This window comes from Physella acuta, unplaced genomic scaffold (assembly GCF_028476545.2).
Source record: "Physella acuta isolate Inbredline_101_S28 unplaced genomic scaffold, ASM2847654v3 ptg000448l, whole genome shotgun sequence".
Classification (NCBI taxonomy): Eukaryota; Metazoa; Mollusca; class Gastropoda; family Physidae; genus Physella; species Physella acuta.
The window spans coordinates 78931-99172 of record NW_026731967.1 but is presented as its reverse complement, the minus strand read 5'-3'; the positions used below and the strand labels follow the sequence as shown (position 1 = coordinate 99172).

Here is a 20242-nt window from a genome sequence, read left to right as displayed (position 1 = left end):
AACAAAAATAGTTCCAATAATATACTAGCCGACAGCAGAGGCGTAGCAAGGGGGGGGGGTGTGGAACCGCACCGGGTGACACCATTTAGGGGGTGACACCAAGGCAAAAAAGAGCAAAATATATAGAAAAAAACTTGCGGGGGGGGGGGGGGTGCAAATTGAAAATTTGAAAGTTTGTCCCCGGGAAGGGTTACTACGCCTCTGGGGGGTGACACCATTAAGTGCCGCACCGGGTGACACCCGACCTCGCTACGCCACTGGCCGACAGAAATGAAGGCACAGACGGTCATAAAACAGTAATGAAACTTGCGTAGTTGTACATCATGTACATCATACCTAAAACAATAAAAACAAGCCAAGAAAAATGTGCCTTTCAACTAAACTGATAGCACACAGTCATCAACACTGATCAGAGCACTTGGTCATTAATTAGATTCATTTTAGTTACAGATAATAAGCTCATTGTCATCAAACTCAACAATTTAATTGGACATGGGATGAAAATTTAATAGATGAATATTTCTTCTGGAATTATAAGCAAATAGAATAAACAATTGTCCAGGTTAAAAATAAATCAAGTGAGGTAGAAAATTTTAAAATGATGAAACTTTATCAGAAGAAAACATTCTAAAGCAAGCACTAGACTGTCTAGTAAAATGAAACAAACAGTGTAAACAAAATTTTAAGCAGACCTGGAAAAAAAATTAATTAGAACCATTGTAGTTACAGATCACAAGCTCATTATCATTAAAATTAACAATTTAATTGCACATGGAATGAAAATTTAACAGATATTTCTTCAGTGATAAAAATCAAAAAGAATGAGCATTTATCAACGATACAAAATTTAAATAAAAAGAAAATTTAAATAAAAATGACAAAACTTATCAGAAGAAAACATTCTAAAGCAAGCTGTCTAGTAGAATGGAACTAACAAAGTAAAAAAATAGAAATATAAATAATCCTGGAGGACTGATCAAAGTCTGTTTGAACAATGTAGTTGCCTCATTAAGCTCCTTTAGGCTCCAAAGGATTAAGTCAAATCAGAGAATTGATCAGCGTTAAATATATCACGGGGGTGAAAATTCAACAGGAAAGATAAACACATTAAAATCACAGCTTGGATTTTGTCTCAGAAATTGAGAATTTCTTGTCCGAGAAGACAAAAGATAAAAATTCATGGAGAGCCGCTTCGTACTCTTGGGTGTGATAGTTCAAATGCTGGGCATGGGGTGAGCTGTCCCACATGCGGAGGGTGACTGGAAGTTTCTTCTCCTTCCTCCAGATCTCCACCAGCGCCTGACACACTGCAGCGTCGCACATCGGATCATCTCTTGACGCAAAGACCAGCGTCGGAACAGTGAAAGGTTCATCCCTAACCACATCCACCGCTTTATTATAAAACTCAACCGTGTGTTTCTTAGTGGTGAAAAAATACATTTTAGCCACCAGCATGATTAATTTTTCTACGGCCCAGTTATGGCTAACTGATCTGGCCACCCCTTTAATCATTCTGTCTAGAGCAGGCATTTCATTGCCACTGTCAGGAGAGCCAGCGCCTTTGATGACGCCAGCTTTTCCTCCACCGACAACAATACTGTCGTAAACAACGCCACGAAATTTGTCCAGTAATTGCCCCTTGAGACCTTGGTCTCTTGCGTGAATGCCAAGAACGGTGAGGTTGTACGATCCAGCTGACATTGAATGCAGTAAGTAGTGGTCGTATCTTTGAAGCTTGGTTAGCAAAACCTAAAAGAATATACAGAAATTAAAGATAGGCGTTTTTATTCAAGTTTAACACATGAAAATCAAGCTAGATTTTCTCTAACTGTCTTGTATTGTGTTAGATACCTTGTTAAAAAACTGCTAAAGATTAGTTTATATATCTACTGCTATTAATGTTTCTATTATTTAATTAATGTTTAACATATCAGTAGCTCAGTAAACACAATAAGGTGGTACTGCTTAAAAACATCCTATTCATTTCTGGCAATCATTAAGATGTGTTATCTATATATTTCTGAAACACTACTAATCTATTTTTTTTTACACCTCTATATGTATTGAATTTCTCATATAAATTGATGAATAAGCAATTTATTGTGTTTATGACACTACAGATAATAAAAAAATTTCTTCCTTAAAGTTATGTGACCTACTTAGGTCGAGTCAGGTTCCATTTTTATTTTGACATTGTATAATACCTTATATGGAATGATTGTGCAACTCCTGGGGATTTTCCACTGTCTTATTAAGGGTGTCTAAGACTAAGAAATTTTCCATTAAGATCTGATTGAATGATTCTGATCATATGACCCTCCCAACCAATGGCTACATGAGTTGAGGATGACCTCCCCTGTGGCAGAAGTCTTTAACTGCCCCGCACACTCGACACACGTGGCAGTTTTACCTTGATCAGGCAGTCTACCAGGATCAAAGGGTCCATTACGACCAAGCCGTCCATATTGTCCGGCAATAGATTCTGACCATTTGAACGTGAGAGAACTTAAGTCCTGTGTGTGCCTTGCTTTCTTAAGTTGATTTAGTCTTCTAGTATAATATTACTTGTCGCCAAGTAATTCTTGAAGCTATAGCAGTGTTGTGTGGCCTGTGGCTAGTTTTTACAGTGGTGAAATCTGTGATAGTGTTTTTTCTTACATTTTGTAAGTTGGGTTTTGATATTTTATACATTAAATATTTTATCTAGTTTAAACTTGTGTTCTGCCACAACTGTGTTCGCTTATTAAAGGTTGTATGCAGATTGGATGAGTGTTAATTTCAATAGTATCACTAGTTTTCCCTAGACATCGAATTCGAGCCCTAGTGTGCCGTTGTGTTAGTGTTCATCCATTTAGGCCGTAAGGCATTTGCATATAACCCCGAAAAAAGAATCCGGGGACGTTCTCCTTCTATCTGGCTGATAGATAGGTAAACGTTACAGTTATAACCAACTTCCAAAATCTAAATCAAATTTAAGGCAAGTGTTTTTTTTACCTCTGTTGTTTGTTTGGCCAACTTGAATGAATTTGGCGGCCACAAGAAATCAGAATTGGCGGAATTCACCACCAGAACGTCCAATCCAGTTGACCTGTAGAGGTCACAGTACTTCTGGATGTGCTTTTTTCTAGCACCCAGCCAAGGGAAGAACAGCACCAGCACACGCTTGGGGTCAACAGGCCACTGAGTTGTGGACCTTGTCAGGGCTGTGTGGAGCTCCAACCTGTCTGATAATTTCTGTACCTCCATGTTGTTCACTGACCCATGGCTGTAGCTTTAAAAAAAAAAGTATAAAAATGATCTTATGTAGATGTAATGCTATTAGACTCATACTGCATAATTAAGTAAAACTAATTGACACTCTGATGTTGTATTGAATAGCCAGGTCTTTTTATCACGTATAGATAACAAGTTACTGTAATTTATTAAGCAAGCTAATCAATCAGATATAAATAAGCCTTTATTAATGCTTATGATTAATGCTGTTTTTTTTAATTAATAATACCTAGAAATCATATATCAAATATTGCTATTACACAATGTCAATAACTTACTTTAACCCAAACCTTATTTCTATATAAAGTAAAAGTAGGGTAAAAATGTGTAACATTAATGTTATCCGTGTTTTTAGCAAAGGAAGTAAGTTTTCTTCATGATTATGAAAGACATTACTGTTTCACTCAATTAAGGTATGCATGACTATGCTGTAGATAAACTGTATTAATTAATCTTTTATACTATTTCTTTATTTCAGCTGATTATTAAATACAAAGTGCTTGCGCATTTGTTTCAATCATTAAAGGTGTTCTATTTTGTTATCCGTGAGAGGCTTGTTTCCTCTTATCAGTTTACACAGACGTTGAGTGAAACTCTACCACACATCTAAGCAGCACATTCCATTTAAACTAATAAGTGGGAAGGACTAATCAATTAGATCTTAAAAGCAATACATTTTTTTTATCAACTCACCTGATTTTAGTTGTATAGAGTTGTCTAATGGCAGTAGGATTGGGCTTCACAAGTAGAATTTTCTGCATGGCATTTTTATGTAGTCTGCCACATGCTGACCAATAAAGAATATTATTACAACTAACACTACACATCAACCTATTGAAGGGCAAATGTCTCACAGTTTGCTGCGATAGAAATGAATAAAACATTATTTTGATTTTCAACTTAACAGACTTTAATTTTTTAGTCGTAAAGTGAAAAGAATGACAAAGAGTAAGCACCCAAATTAAGGCAGCATAATTCAAATCAGATGCTAGTTAATAGATGGCACTCCACAATAAGCCCGATAGAACCAAGTGAAAAATCTTCTGGTAAATTGTGAGTTACAATTGGAATGGCATAAGTAAATCTTAAACCTGAGTCTAGCTAGTGCTTGCCACTTCACTTCAAGCATCTCGCATTTTACTTTTTCAAAATACAATTTACGAATTTTACACAAACAGTTCTAACCTAAATGCAAACTAAATAGTTCACAAAGCTTAAAAATAAAAAATTTCAATAGTCATAATAGTCAAACTTGGTTAAATTTACTTAGGAATTAGGTAATTAATCAGTTTTTATATTAATAAAAAATAATCCTTACCTACTAAGTAGAAATAATTTGCAGGGCTATTATATATTTAACAAAACATTAAGTTTATTAAAAGTAATTACTTAATCAAAGCTTAGAACATCTTTTAGGTCAGTTCAATAGCCAATAGTGATCTACTAAGACCCTAAAATTACTAACTAAATCTTAATAAAATTAATTATTTAATTATCCTGCCCAACTGAAAAAGTTTACAAACATCCATATTGTATTATTTGCAGATCAACAGTCTGCACACTCCAGTGTATTTGTCTGACTCCAGTGCAGGTGTTGTTAAGTGAACTTTAGACTAGTTTCTACCAGTTGATTATCTATTCTAAATTTTTAATTTTGTTATCACTATGGCCACTCCATGCAAAGGTGGAGATTAGTCGTTTATTTTAAAATATTTTAGTTCACAGAGTTCAAAGTACCATTTGTAAAGAAAAAAAACCATTAGATAACAGGCCCTAGATCTAGATCTATGGTCTATATAGATATAATTGTGGCATTAATACTTAGGCTACTAGATTGTGTAGCCTTATTTACTACTGTTGCAGTTCAAAGGTTAAACAAAGTTTAAAATAAGGAAGTTAGGTCAGGTCACAGTGACAAGAAGCAGATAAGTGATAGCAACATTTTTAGTTATATTCCAAGAAGACCCACATAGTCTCTATAGGCCTACTATTTATTTATAGCAGCTCCAAAATCCAACTTCTAACATATAATGTATTTTACATCTAATCTAGATCTAGATACTATATGGGCCTATAGGCCTATAAAAAAATTAATTGAAGAGTGGGCCCTATAATATTCTTGAGGCCTAATCACTCTAAATACTAATCGTGTAAACATCTAGATAGGTCTATAATTTGTAGGCCTAGGCTTTTTAATAGGTCTATTTATTAGAGTAGGACATATTAGATTATAGAATTAACCTAATTTAAAATTTTAATATAATATAGCCTAGGCCTAAGTAATTACAGTAATCTAAAAATATTAGGCCTACCAGCCTAATTAGTTAGTAATTAGTAAGTAATTAGTAATAGTCGGTAACCAAACAATATTGAATATTCCCTAAAGTAAAAGACTAAAAGTTGAAATTTGTTATTAAATTAATCGGGTGTTGGGAGATTGCGAGACGCGAAAAGGCGAGGCGAGAAAATGCGAGAACATAATGCGAGACATACCTGCGGAATTAAGGGTAAATAGCGAGACACTTTTTGCGAAAAAAAAAGTTTTTTTCATGCTTTTTTCATCTTTATTTATTTAAATTATTTTTATTTGTTTTAAAATAAACAAGCATTTATCGGAAGTTTTAACAATGTAAAAGAAACGTCTTTAAAGTCTGGACCAAATACCACTGAAAATCGGGTGCGGTAAATTTTTCGCAGAAATCTTCGCATTTCAACACCACCCAGCGTAATTATCGGGTTGTGGTAAAATGCGAGACAAAAAGTCACGTGACTGACCGTTTTCGCGCCCTTCTCGCATTTCCCCGCCTCGCCATTTCGCGTCTCGCAATTTCCCCACACCCAAATTATTAGTATTTACCTACGTACTACTTACGTCTGAGTGTAAAGTGTAAAGTAAAGCTAACTAACTTGTAACTAGATTCTTCTAGTAGATCTAGATCTACTACTAGATCTAGGCCAGTTAGATCTAGAATAACTAAAGCTAGTCTATGTTAAAACATTGGCATATACTCAGATACTGGGCCCGATTTCAAATTATCACTGATAATCTGTTTAGTGTTTACTGTTTACCTAGAATCTATGTAGTTTTAAGTTTTTGAGTTGTTTGTGCACTTTATTGCTTTCATAAATAAGAGAAGATGTTTACATTTTGTTCACGGTGTACTAACACTTTCTATCTAGAAAATAATAGCGTTTTTAAATATATCACAATCACAATGATTGGCTTTTTAAATATTAAAAAGAAATGCAGTGTTTCTTTCAGGCCTCTCTCGCATGAGAGGGGCACATATGGAGCAGACCTACCGACTCCAAACGAAATAGAAAAATATAATTTAATATATAGGCTATATTTTAACCATTGTGTGCCACCCCACCACCCTTGAAGTTTCGCGTGCCCCTTCCCGAAATTTCAATGGCGCTCCCACCCCTGACACATAATTATAGTCTACATATATACAGATACCAGTGGCCCACGATTTTTAGGGGCCTCCAAATTTGCTGTTACAACTAGCCTAATAGTGCCTTCGATTTTCTTAAAGTCATGAACACATTTTCTAGACGCCCCGTTCCCTTCACCTCTAGTATTAACAACACCCCTCACGACTTTCTGCTCAGTGTTTCTTCCAGGCTTTCTTCTCCGGGGGGGGGGGGGGGGCACTTGAAATTTTCGGGGGGGGGGGGGGTAAACTTTCTTCGGGGGGGGGGGGGGGGCGGACACTGTTACAAGTATATATTTTCTATGTAAATTATATAAATTTCATTCCGTTCTAGAGATGCCTGGAAGAAACTCTGTTTCTGCTCGCAAAATATGTACCTAAGCGACGTTCCCTAAAATAATATAAATTGTATTTCTGACATACATATAAAATACGTAAATGAACCAGTTTATGCAGAAACATACACAAACGGAATCTGATCAAAACAGGCTAGAAAACATGTTTTACTTCTACACATGTGTTTATGACTGATCCGTCTGACAAAAAAAAAAAAAACCAGTTAGTGATAACCCTATCACAATAGAAAAAATGTATATACCTTATAGCTAGTCCGGCTATCTGCACAGATCGAAAACACCAAGTTTGTAAAAGATAAGTTTGTGTGTCATTTGAAAAGTGGTATTGCGAGGTTGACATTGTGGAAAAGACTGAACGGAATGTACTCATATTTTAGGGGCCCCATCAGTTTTCTTTTTCTCTTATCGACTAAAAATATAATTAATTTTTATATAGATTCTTGCGTGTGTATTTTTACAATATGAATAAATGTTGTAATGTTCAAACCAAAAGCTTTTTTTAATGTAAATTTACAAATACAAAAACCCACCAAGGATATGCAACAAAACTCATATCAATAACACTGAACATACTTTTAATGGGCAGCAGTGTTGCTAAACACATCTCTTGTAATGTTTATGAATTATTTAAAGCAAAATGAGTAAACCCGTTTATGAAATCCAGAACACGTCGATTAAGATATTAAGAGCTCTATTTGGATATATGACAACACACAAACATTGTAATTCTACTGGCTAATATTATGTATTCTTTTGTGAGAATAAGATAACAATAATTACTTCTGGACCCGATATTTAAGAGTTTGCACCCCCCTCCCCACGTCACTTCTCAAGCAATCCCCGTTTTATACCAAAGAATACTGCTCACATCATTCAATATTATTTCAAATCTTACTTTTTTTCCCACGAAATTTACTAACAGAAAACTTTGTAACTGCAGATTCATCTAACTAGGTAGTCCAAACTGAAATTAACCATTGATTGCAGACTTCTGGAGTGAGTATGTCATGAAAGAACTTTTAATTGTAAGCTCTATGCCGCAAATTTTATAAAAATATCTCAATAAATTAAAAAGTTATGCGATTTTTAAAAAAGCAAAATTTGGTAAAAAACTGATTTTCAAAAAGTGTCATTTTTGAGAACCCATATTTTCTAAACTAAATAACATAGAAGTGTAGAAATTGGTAAAGTTACTGCAAAGTTTGTAATATATATGCCCAATTTTTTTCAGTCATCTAAAATGAGTCTTTCTAAGGTAAAAAAATAATTGAAAATGACAAAAATGCGTTTTGATAACTTTCATTTTCATAAAACTACTAAGTCTTGCCATTATAATAATTAAGTTGTGAGTGGCGAACAGAATAAGTAACATGTAACAAAATATATACAAATTTTGTTTAATAAAACAAGTAGAAAAGGCAAATAATTATATCTTAATAAAATAATCATTGCAGATATAAAAGTGCCATCATCGGAATGCTCAATATTATACAGTTCGGCAACTTTCAGAGGAATTTTTAATTATCTCCCTGCTTTTTCACATTGATCTGATCTTTGTTCTGTATTCCATATGACAATAAGCTCCGATCATTCGAGAGAACTTCATTATTAAACATCCATATTTGTTCCAGCACAGGAATATTGAACTGGAAATAGATTATTATATTTATAAATTGTATATTAGTGAATTGTTATAAAATTTGGTAAAACTTAAGAAACAGAGTTATGCTATAAAAAAATTATTATAATTTAATTTCTCACCAAACTTTGACAGTCCCCTTTAAGTCCTTCAATTTTCATTGTTCCTTCAAAGTATACCTGAATTTTATGTATATAATTTAGAAACATTAAAAGAAAAGTAAAATACGGGGGGGGGGGTGAATTAGAGGTTCACCTGATTCAGTGATTACAGTATAAGAAGGGTTAGTGTGGTCAGCAATACGCCCGACTTTAATTTCCCCAACATGAGCTAGGTACCCATTAGAGTTGGGTGAACTCAGGGACGTCGTACGAACTCGAGTCCGGGGATCGGAACTCGAGACTTTCTGATTAGCAGTTGAATACTCTACCATTCGACAGCACCGTTCCTTAGTATAGTTCTTTTTTAAAAGGTTAAAGCACACATTCACGAGATGCCCTCTTCTTCCTTATGAGTTTCTTTTCGTTTCTTGCAAATGCGATTGAACAATGTTTGTACCGTAAGGAAAGTGTTCAATGGTGTATAGTGGCACAAAGGAAAAAAACACCCGGGTCAATGAATACCTGACTCACGTTAAGAAAACAAAGGCGAGTAGGCATTGTGTTGACTACATTATCCCATAGAAAAACCGAGATCACTGAAACAGATAAACTCAACTTTATCTGCCCAATGCGTCTTGGGTACGAACAGGAAAAGATGATAATGATACTGTCATTTAAGATACAACGTAACTGCAATAATGTTCACCTACTTTCTTGGTCTCCACAGAACCATTAGGCATTGTACGTAGTAATGTGACTTCAATTTCTGGGACAGCTTCAGCTTTACCTACGGGTATCTCACTACTGGACATTCTAAGAAATGGTTATTCTAAAACTGAACGGGAAAAAAGTAGATATAATTTCAGTTTAAATTAATATATTATTATATTTGATAGTGCTGTATCCTGGCAAAGAAACAGAGGATGAATCAATTTGATACAATATGAAGCGTCACAGGCAACAGGCTCCGAAATTCACCCCTAGCTGACAATTTTAGGATCTCAACCTCATCCCCAGCTGACAATCACAGGCTCTGACTCCCCCCCCCCCCCACCACCAGCTGAGAATCACAAACTCTGAACCTCACCCCAGCTGACAATCACAGGCTCTGAACTTCACCACTAGCTGACAATCACAGACTCTGAACCTCACCCTCCCCCCCCCCCCCCCAGCTGACAATCACAGGCTCTGAACCTCACCCCAGCTGACAATCACAGGCTCTGAACTTCACCACTAGCTGACAATCACAGACTCTGAACCTCACCCTCCCCCCCCCAGCTGACAATCACAGGCTCTGAACCTCACCCTCCCCCCCAGCTGACAATCACAGGCTCTGAACCTCACCCTCCCCCCCCCCCCCCCCCAGCTGACAATCACAGGCTCTGAACCTCACCCTTCCCCCCCCCCCAGCTGACAATCACAGGCTCTGAACCTCACCCTCCCCCCCAGCTGACAATCACAGGCTATGAACCTCACCCTTCCCCCCCCCCCCCCAGCTGACAATCACAGGCTCTGAACCTCACCCTCAACTAACAATCCTAACAGCATCAGAATGCTGCTTCAGTACAATAATTATTATAATTACATTATTATAAAGCACAAATATAGGACATTTTTTATAAGACCTATTGAATACAATATACTGATATACCCTCGTCATGTCTACGATTCCTCCCCAAAGATAGAAAGATAAGAAATAAGAATTCTAAAAGGAATGCATTCTAATTTTAAATATAGTAAGCTAAATTGTAGTGTATTAGTGCTATTACTTAGCCTACTCGACAGGCCTGGCCTATAGTATATTTTATTTTATTATTACTATTAGCCCTGGGATTTAACTTTAAGTATAACTGTAGTGTATAGTGTATAGTAGACGAGAGGCCTAGATCTAGAACTAGTCTAGACTACTCTAGACTCTAGTTAAGTCTAGATTAAAAGTCTAGTATTAAAAACGTATTTTGTAGTGTATAAATAATTTTACAAAACGTCTTCTTCTTTAGTATATTACGCTTAAGTTATTACCAGTTATCTAATTAAATTTTTTTTTGATCAAGTTACCTAGATGTAGATGTTGTCTAGTAAATAGCTCACACAGCAGTCAAGGCCTAGTGTGTTCTGTTATTACGGGATTTCCCAATCTGTGTAGCGGGAATTACATTTACATTGCATCAACTAGGCATAACAGTAATCCTCTTCCCTGTCATCATTCGCCTTTTAAAATTATTTAAATCAATTCGTCTTTTTTTTTATGTTCAGGCGTAATTTATTTTTCTTTTTTCTGAAATGGTCTCGAAAGAAAATATTATACCTTGTGTCCGTTCTGGGCTTTTGACTTGCAAAATGGACTGCAGTTAACAAAAGCTAAAATGATGAATTTTAAGTCATGTTTTTTTTTTTTGGGCATGATACCTGATGATCCGTGTTTAAAAACTGCCATGAGATGGAAACTGAATGAGTCGATAACGGATTAGTGAAAACAAAGAGTGGAGTAAAAGGTAGTTAAAAAAAAAAGTTCGTGATTTATAGCAGCAGTGAGTCGGTAAAAGTGATAGGTAAAGTAGGGTGAGTGAAAAATTGAATGACTCACACAATGAGGTGGAGGGAGTGAAAGATTGAACACACAATACGTTGGAGTGAGTGAAATGTTGAATGAGTGAAGCAATGAGGTCGAGTGAGTGAAATATTGAATTAGCTACACACCGAGGTGTAATGACTGGAATGTGTGTAAAACAAAAATTAGGGCTAATGCTTAAGAGAAGAATAAAATCTATAATGGTTTGATCTAAATTTTTCTGGATTGTAATTCTGTATACGGGGCTTTATGGCTTCAAGCTAAAATGCCTCTAGAATAGGCCTGATGGCTTCAGCTAAAAATTTTCTGGACTTTACTGATAGCATCAATATAAAATATTTCGGGGTTTGATGATAAACAACTTATATGAGATAATAAGCTATCAAATCTTGATATGCTTTCACGTGGTAAAGTTGGTTAAGGAACACAGCAAACGCAGATTATGACTTGTAAAGCCAAGACTGTGGAAGACTTTAAATTTACAATTACGCTACTTATAAAATTTGGTTCTTTTTTTTTTTTATTTTTTATTTTTGCCTCAGACATGTAATTTACAGCGTCAGTTTACCTTGCATGTTCGCTTTACTATTACAGTTTTCATCATCGGCTGGTGAGGACTGATACCGATTTACAATAGTAATACTTCTTTCTTACTTGTAGCCTACTTCCATTGATTTAATTATGGTTTACTTAGATCTAATACAAAACGTCTAATTACAATTTTATTTAAAAAATTAAAAAAAAACACCTGAAAACGCAAATGTGTGTAATTAAATTACTATTCAAGGCATTTTTTTTTCTCCTCGGCGTGGTGGGCTGACGGGGGTTTTGGCTTTTAAGTAGAGCTGAAATAAATTTGGGATTATAGAGCAGGGGTCGGCAACCTGCGGCTCGCGAGCCGCATGCGGCTCCGTTGCTGTCAGGATGCGACTCTCCAGTTCCATGCACAGATATTAATAATTATATTATTTTATTTTCAAAACTCATACATATATACTCATACTGTAAAGAAAAATAACTTTAAACAGGATAAAAACACTGAGTAAGAATAGGCGGAGTAGAGAGCATACGGACAGCTGATCGATAGCCGCTTGGGCACTAGTCCGAGCCCACGGTAATCAAACCGATACCAACAGTGGCGTAGGCAGGGGGGGTTAGGGGGGGTCATAACCCCCCCCCCCCATAGACCCCTCGGTATATATAAAAAGTATGAGGGGGGGTGCAAATCGAAAGTTTGAGGGGGGGGGGGGGTGCAAATCAAAAGTTTGAGGGGGGGGGTGCAAATCGAAAGTTTGAGGGGGGGGGGTGCAAATCGAAAGTTTGAGGGGGGGGTGCAAATCGAAAGTTTGAGGGGGGGGGGTGCAAATCGAAAGTTTTGAGGGGGGGGGGGGGGTACAAATCGAAAGTTTGAGGGGGGGTGCAAATCGAAAGTTTGTCCCCGGGTAAAAATTGGAACCCCCCCCTTGAGACGATCCTGGCTACGCCACTGGATACCAAAGCCATTTGATTTAGTCCGAGTTTGCCGTGTTGAGGTCTGCCTGGCTAATGGGAGACAACCCTGAGCTGTTGATGTTGAAAGAAAATTATTTACTTCTAAAGTGGACTGGGATAGTCCTATAGTTTTATTATTTGATTACTAATTTTATCATAGCAGAATTAACTTTAATATGTTTTATGAGAAACATTTGTATGTTGTTTTTTTTTTAATAAATAAATATTGTTTTCATTTTTTAAAGCTATTTATATCAAATCAAAATTATATATCTAATCCTAATCAATTATTTAAAAGATTGAAATAAAAATCACTAATTTGCATTTTTTAATAAGCAACATTAATTGAAGAACTGAATCTAGAAATACGAGGGAAGAAGTTTGTTACATTGGCAGCGCAGTTATCTCCTTTGATCTACCCGTGCTATCCGTGAAACCCATACTGCTTGCTTCCCCTTCACCAGTAGAATATAATTTTTCCCTTTGTCATGATTACCTCCATTGCATTATAGAGCAGTATTCTCCTTTTCTTTTCCTTTGGACTGAAAATGGACGCAGTTCTTTGGGATGTGGGGTTTACTTTTAATTTAAATGATAAATATGTTGTCATATCTCTCACTAATAACTACCATTAGCTAAATAAAGTAGCTGTAGATTATCTTATCAGCTACCACCTTATATATATATATATATATATATATATATATATATATATATATATATATATATATATTATATATATATATATATATACATATATATACATAATATATATATATATATATATATATATATATATATATATATATATATATATATATATATATATATATATATATACACACAAATATATATATATAATATATATATATATATATATATATTATATACACACACATATTATATATATATATTATATATATATATATATAATATATATATATATATATATATATTATATATATATATATATATATATATATATATATATATATATACATACATAAAACACGCACACACACACACATATATATATATATATATATATATATATATATATATATATATATATATATATATATATATATATATATATATTATATATATATATATATATATATATATATATATACATATATTTATATAGTTTTTTTCCAGCTCAGTGTATATTAATACACCCCTGCCATTTAAAAATGAAACACTACCCCTAGCCTGACCTGATTGATCAGATAAGCGTGACGCCCTAACTCCTGGGGCGTTGGATCAAGTACGTATCAAAACCATTACTTTTTTAAAATGTCGCCCAGGTAATCCAATGACATGCAACACCACCACCCCCCCCCCCCCCCTTTATCAATGCGGCTCCCGATAAACAAGTCCAAGACAATTTCGCCCCCCCCCCCTCTCAAGTGTTTGTGACCCAGACGTGACCCAGACGTTAGGACTCCAGACAAAAGGGTCACCCATCCATAATATCGGCGTATTTGGGCATACATAATGTATATGCAAATCACATTTCAGTTTATCGTCTGTGTGATATTTATAGATATTTCGAACATAACTGGACTTATTAGAATAAAGACCCCCCTCCCCCCTTTCACAGACGGTCATTTATTTCTGCTGATGGTTGTTTCTTATTCCTCTTTTTTTTTAACGTTAAATAGATTTCCTCCAACACAGTTCACTCTATTCGAGCCAGAGCTAGTTGTGTTGTTGCCTGTTAAAACATTAAAATACATGAAATATTTAGCATTGCATACAATTATTTTATTAAAAGGAAAACAGTTCTCATTTCTTGCATTTTCTCGTGTCGTTTTGTCTTACGTTGCCTTGCTACGATCCGTTTAATTTACGGTGCATGCACCTGTTTCATGCATTCGTGGATGGGTCGCCTCAAAACATTTTATTTTTATTTCCTTTCATCACAATGACCGAGAAAATCGGTCAGGTGTTACGTAAATGGATATGGGGTGGTATTGGGAGGGGGGGGGGTGTAAACGGAGAGGGGGTGCTATTGTGAGAGAGGGGGGGGGGTGTAAACGGGGGGATGTAAACGGAGAGGGGGGAGGGAACCCCATCTAAAATCCTTCACAAAGTGTCAGGTTCGATTCTGATTGTGTTCTAAACACGACCGATTCACTTAGTCTACACAAGTGGTTCTTAGCCTGGGTTCAATCGAACCCCATGGGGTTCAGTGAGTCAGTTTCAGCGGTTCAGCTTAGGTCAAGACACACACCCCATATCATATGATTCCCTAACGGATTTTGTCAGTGTGGACGATAAAACTATTAAGAAGGGTTCGATAAATGCGCATAAGAAACTGGTGGGGTTCGGCACCTCCAGAGTTTCTTTCAGGCATCCCTTCGGGAGGGGGGTACATGAAATTTATATAGAAAATATATACTTTTAACAGTGTCCACACCCCCCCCCCCGAATAAAGCTTACCCCCCCTCCGAAATTTCAAGTGCCCCCCCCCCCCCCAGGGAGAAAAAAGTCTGGAAGAAACACTGGGCGCCTCCAAACAGGTTAAGAACTACTGGTCTACACTAAAACACAGCAAGATGTCCAATGGCTAACGATACATTGAATGGACAATAAGTCAAATTCCCAGTTGTCGTTGCACATAAGGACAGGGGGTTGTTTCATTATGAGCCTCCGTGGATGGGTTGTGTTTATCTGGGGGTCTAATTGCCAGGGGTCGGTCTGAGGGGGTCAGGGCTAACATTTAGTATTTAGTATTTATCAACAATGCGCACTGTTTCACAATCAGGTACACATCCAGGGGACGGAACTACCATACCAAAACTAAATGAACTGTAGTGTTAAAGATAGACAAACCTTCAAAATAATTCTATGACTTACTGCTCTTCTTTAAATAGTGTGATACGGGTGCCCATAAAGCCCATTGGGGTCATCCATAAATGACGTCACGCTTTTTTTGACGATTTTTACCTCCCCCCTCCCCTCCGTCACACTTCGTCACAAAAAGCCAGACCCCCCCCCCTAAAATGACGTCACACCTCAACCTACAACCCCCCCTCAAAATTGCAGTTGAAGTTTTTTAAAACATCGATATTTTTCTAAAATCTTGTCTAAACTATTACAATTTATTAAAACAGTTATCTAAAACGCGAAATAACGTCTAAAATTCGTTTTCTAACATTGCTTTTTTATAATGCAAAAATGTGACGTCGCAACATCTGACCCCCCCCCCCCCCCTCCCCCTCATCACACATCGTCACAAAATTACGGACCCCCCCCCCCCTCCCCCCTACGAGTGTGACGTCATTTATGGATGACCCCATTGAAATAGGTTTGTTCTTAACAAATTAAAAAGCTATCTCTTCATTATTATTTAAATAAGGATACTAAAAAATGGCATAGCTATAAAAAGGAATTTTATTCCAAATTAATAATATAAATACAACTTTTTTTTTCAAAAAAAAAAAAAGAAGAAATAAAACAAACACGGGAAACCATTACACTAAACCAATTTAAAAAATCTAAAATATCTTAGAATGTATTTTAATAAAGTATCTTTTTAAAGATCTGAACTTTCCCATTCTCTCTAAATGTCTTTTACAAATACCTTCCTCATCATGAGTCTTATAATGACTTACATCTAAATGGGATAGTCTAAATTGACGTCATACGTTTTGAACAGTGTGAAGATTCTGATTTTTAATCTTTGTGAGGTGGAGAGGGGTAAATAAAATTTATAATTATAACATTTAAAATTACATGAATACAATTTGTGTATCATACAAACTATATAGTAAACGTTGATTTCCTTTCACGTTTGTGTAAATTTAGGAGAGTGGGGGGGGGGGGGGGGGGGGGGGGGAAGGGTCGGTAATGGGTGAAGCATGGTAACGTCATTTAGATGTGAAGGACTTTGGCAAATTTGGCTTTAAAAAGTAAAATGACTACTTTATGGGACACCAAAGGAGGCTCAATATCGGAACCATCTATTCATTGGAATGTATATTTCTTATTTCAGTCACTTAAAAACACACATTATTTCGCATTACATGTCTCTTTCCTTCGCTAAATCACTCTCACGCTATCGAAGTCAAACACGCACAAAATATGTTATCTGATGCACTAAAGCAAAACAAACACAATTTTTAAGTGTCGCCGATTTGTAAGTGTTAAATGATTGTCTCAAGTGTCGCTTAAATAGACCCGGCCTGACAAACATCTCAACAGGACGAGAGCATTGCAGCATACAGTTCGCATACACTGTTGCCACTGGCTCGCCTTTTGATTTAACTTACAGGCTGTTTTTTGTTATCAACTTTAGTTTGAACACACGTTCTCGCGTTTAGAAGTTATGAGTCATATATTTTATGTTTTTATGTCTATGGGTCAAGTGAAGTGTGGTCAGCATTATGACCAGCCGACTTTATTTTCACTAGCGTGAGCTAGATACCAATAAGAGCTGAGTGGACTCAGGGACGGTCTCATGACTTGAACCCGGACCCGGACTCGAACTTGAGCCTTCCGGATTAGAAGTCTAGCTATCTACCGCTAGGCCAATCCATAATTATCTCTCTCTATATATATATATACATGCAACCCATAAATATTTACATTTATTAATATATATATATATATATATATATATATATATATATATATATATATATATATATATATATATATATATATATATATATGTGTGTGTGTGTGTGTGTGTGTATTTATATTTATTCAATGAACATATAATCATGTATTTGAACGAACAGATCGGAGCGGAACTATAAAAATGACTCATGCCTTGACTAACCTCTTTAACTACAAAATACATTTAGCTCCGAACAATCGAAGTGCATTACACACACCCCTCCCCCCCACTCTCCCCCTGTTCTGTCATGCACTCCATCAGTCAGGGCCGTCCCATAGAACGGTGACACTCCACCAGTTCACCTGTCGGACACACGATGTGTCAGTCTGTTGTTGCATTTAGCATGAGCCGGACCTTCTCTTTCCACTCGCTCTGTGGATGTGAAATAAACACTTAAAACCGGTTGTTTTTCAATTTTCAAACCTGATGTGATTTGTGCGTGATATAGACACTATATCACATCTAATTGTACGCTGAATAGCAGAGCTGGATTTCCACTACGTAAGTTTATATAATATATATATATATATATATATATATATATATATATATATATATATATATATATATATATATATATATTTATATATATATATAATATATATGTATATAGTATGTATTTGTATATACATATATGTACACACTCATAAATATGTATATATATTTATATGCCAACATATATATATATATATATATATATATATATATATATATATATATATATATATATATATATATATATATATCTAATATATAAAGCTCAGTTCTGTAACGTGTGGCAAAAATAAAAAAGTTTGTCGTTGACACTTCTACGGATTTAAGTGTTAGATTTTTTATCGTGCTCAAAGTCTAAATGTACGAGTCGAAAAATTACCATTGAAAGTCTTTAAAAACAATTTTCATTCTATTTACTTAGAAGAATAATTTTTAATTATGAACGCGACATAAAATTTTTAAAAAGTGTATCGACGTTTATAAAATTTCTAAAATTGTGTCGGAAATGTATTGACTGCAAGTTACTTCCCTTTAATGAAAAATAAATCCTTAAGAAGAGAGAATTAACATTTTATTACTTTGTTTTTGGTGTTAAGAAAAAAAAAATAATTACACAATTAGCGGGGATTGATTAAGTGCAATGTCGTTAGGTATTTTTAACACTGCCTTTTATTTATTCTATACACTGAACATACTGTTCAATAATTATTTTTTTTTTTTTAAATCAATAACATTTAATAAGCCAGGTCCTACAAATCATATACGTTTATTTCTTTCCATTTACGGATAAGCTTGGAGTATTATCATTTTTGTTCACTAAATTGAAACAGGCGCGTCCGCCGGCGCCCCTGCACGGTTTGATTTGGCACCCTGGGCTATCATGTGAGCGCTATGCTGCATAATTTTGTTTTAAACAGTGCGATAGACTATGGATAAGAAAGGTTACTATAGTCTTTAAGTGAATCAAATCCGGGCGTCCTCCGGCACCCCGACAGGGTGCTATTTGGCGCCCCGGGCCTTCCGGTGTACGCTATGGTATCTACGTTCGCGTGAGTTCAAAAGACTATAAATAAGTTATGCACTATAGGCGTTAACTAAGTTCAATCAGGCGGTGACGTCATGGTGCGTCCTCTGGCGCCCAGACAGGGTGCTTTTTGGGGTCCCGGGCCTCCCGTGTTCGGTTTCGCGCCTACGTTCACTAAAGTGAGTGCAAAAGACTATGAATAAGTTGGGGTACTATAGTCGTTTATTAAGTTGAAGTAGGCGATTCAGCCCCGTGAGCACTTTGCGTTTATATTCGCGTTAGTGTTTTCTTTGTGTTTAGGTTGGGTTTGCGTTAGTGGTTGCGTTTTGATTTGGTTCGTTTTTGTTCTTTCTTTTTTCGTTTTCGTTTGTGTTTTATTTTCATTGGGTTTGTGTTTGTATTTGTGTTTGAGGTTGGTTTTGCGTTTGGATTTGGTTTGTTTTCGTTTGTTTTTCTTTTGTGTTTTTTTTTCTTTGGGTTTGTGGTTGGTTTTGCGTTTGTATTTGGTTTGTTTTCGTTTGCTTTTTCGTTTGTTTTTTTTCTTTGGGTTTGTGTTTGTGTTTGTGGTTGGTTTTGTGTTTGGATTTGGTTTGTTTTCGTTTGCTTTTTTCTTTGTGTTCGTATTAGTGTTTGTGGTTGTGGTTGGTTTGTTGTAAGTTTTTGTTTTCGTTTGTATTTGTAATTGTGTTAGCGTTATGTTTGCGTTTTGTTGTTTTGGTTTTGGTTGGTTGTGGTTTGGGTGGGCAATGCCGGGTTTATGATGATTACTAAACACACAGGTGATGGTCTTTAACAGAAGGGTTTTTCACAGAAGCCAGAGCAGGGCCTGGCCGGGACGGCTAGTCTAATATATAAAGCTCAGTTCTGTAACGTGTGGCAAAAAAAAAAAAGTTTGTCGTTGACAGTTCTATGGATTTAAGTGTTAGATTTTTTATCGTGCTCACAGTCTAAATTTACGAGTCAAAAAATTACCATTGAAAGTTTTTAAAAACAATTTTCATTCTATTTACTTAGAAGAATAATTTTCAATTATGAACACGACATAACATTTTTAAAAAGTGTATCGACGTTTATAAAATTTCTAAAATTGTGTCGGAAATGTATTGACTGCACAGTTACTTCCCTTTAATAAAAAAAATTCTTAAGAAGAAAGAATTTACATTTTATTACTTTGTTTTTGGTGTTAAGAAAAAAAAAATAATTACATAATTAGCGGGGATTGATTAA

At 35.6% G+C, this 20242-nt stretch overlaps 2 protein-coding genes and 1 long non-coding RNA gene across 3 annotated transcripts in view; 1 reads left to right on the top strand and 2 right to left on the bottom strand.

Moving 5' to 3' along the window:
* Positions 1-168: 168 nt before the first annotated feature.
* LOC131943228 (uncharacterized) lies at positions 169-4127 on the bottom strand. The gene is made up of 3 exons (XM_059303244.1): positions 3967-4127; positions 2995-3271; positions 169-1749 (listed from the first exon to the last, which is right to left on the bottom strand). Exons 1-3 carry the CDS (start codon positions 4098-4100, stop codon positions 1114-1116), a joined length of 1047 nt encoding a protein of 348 aa, XP_059159227.1. The 5' UTR covers positions 4101-4127; the 3' UTR covers positions 169-1113.
* Positions 4128-8385: 4258 nt separating this feature from the next.
* LOC131943223 (uncharacterized) lies at positions 8386-8925 on the bottom strand. Its single transcript, XR_009386873.1, has 2 exons — positions 8828-8925; positions 8386-8712 (listed from the first exon to the last, which is right to left on the bottom strand). It is a non-coding gene; the product is annotated as an uncharacterized LOC131943223 (long non-coding RNA).
* An 8889-nt stretch (positions 8926-17814) lies between these two features.
* LOC131943224 (unconventional myosin-VIIa) overlaps positions 17815-20242 on the top strand; it is a 37525-nt gene continuing 35097 nt past the window's right edge. Inside the window, exon 1 of the mRNA XM_059303236.1 lies at positions 17815-17997. The gene's annotated coding sequence lies outside the window, so the exon portion shown is untranslated. The remainder of the gene's footprint in view (positions 17998-20242) is intronic.

Bases quoted from the DNA above. Each gene is read 5' to 3' on its own strand.
- LOC131943228 (XM_059303244.1), bottom strand. From the start codon at position 4,100: ATGTGTAGTGTTAGTTGTAATAATATTCTTTATTGGTCAGCATGTGGC. The intron at 3,272-3,966 runs GTGAGTTGATAA...TTTTTTTTAAAG, and splicing joins CTCTATACAACTAAAATCAG to CTACAGCCATGGGTCAGTGA. The intron at 1,750-2,994 runs GTAAAAAAAACA...ATATTCTTTTAG, and splicing joins TGGCCAAACAAACAACAGAG to GTTTTGCTAACCAAGCTTCA.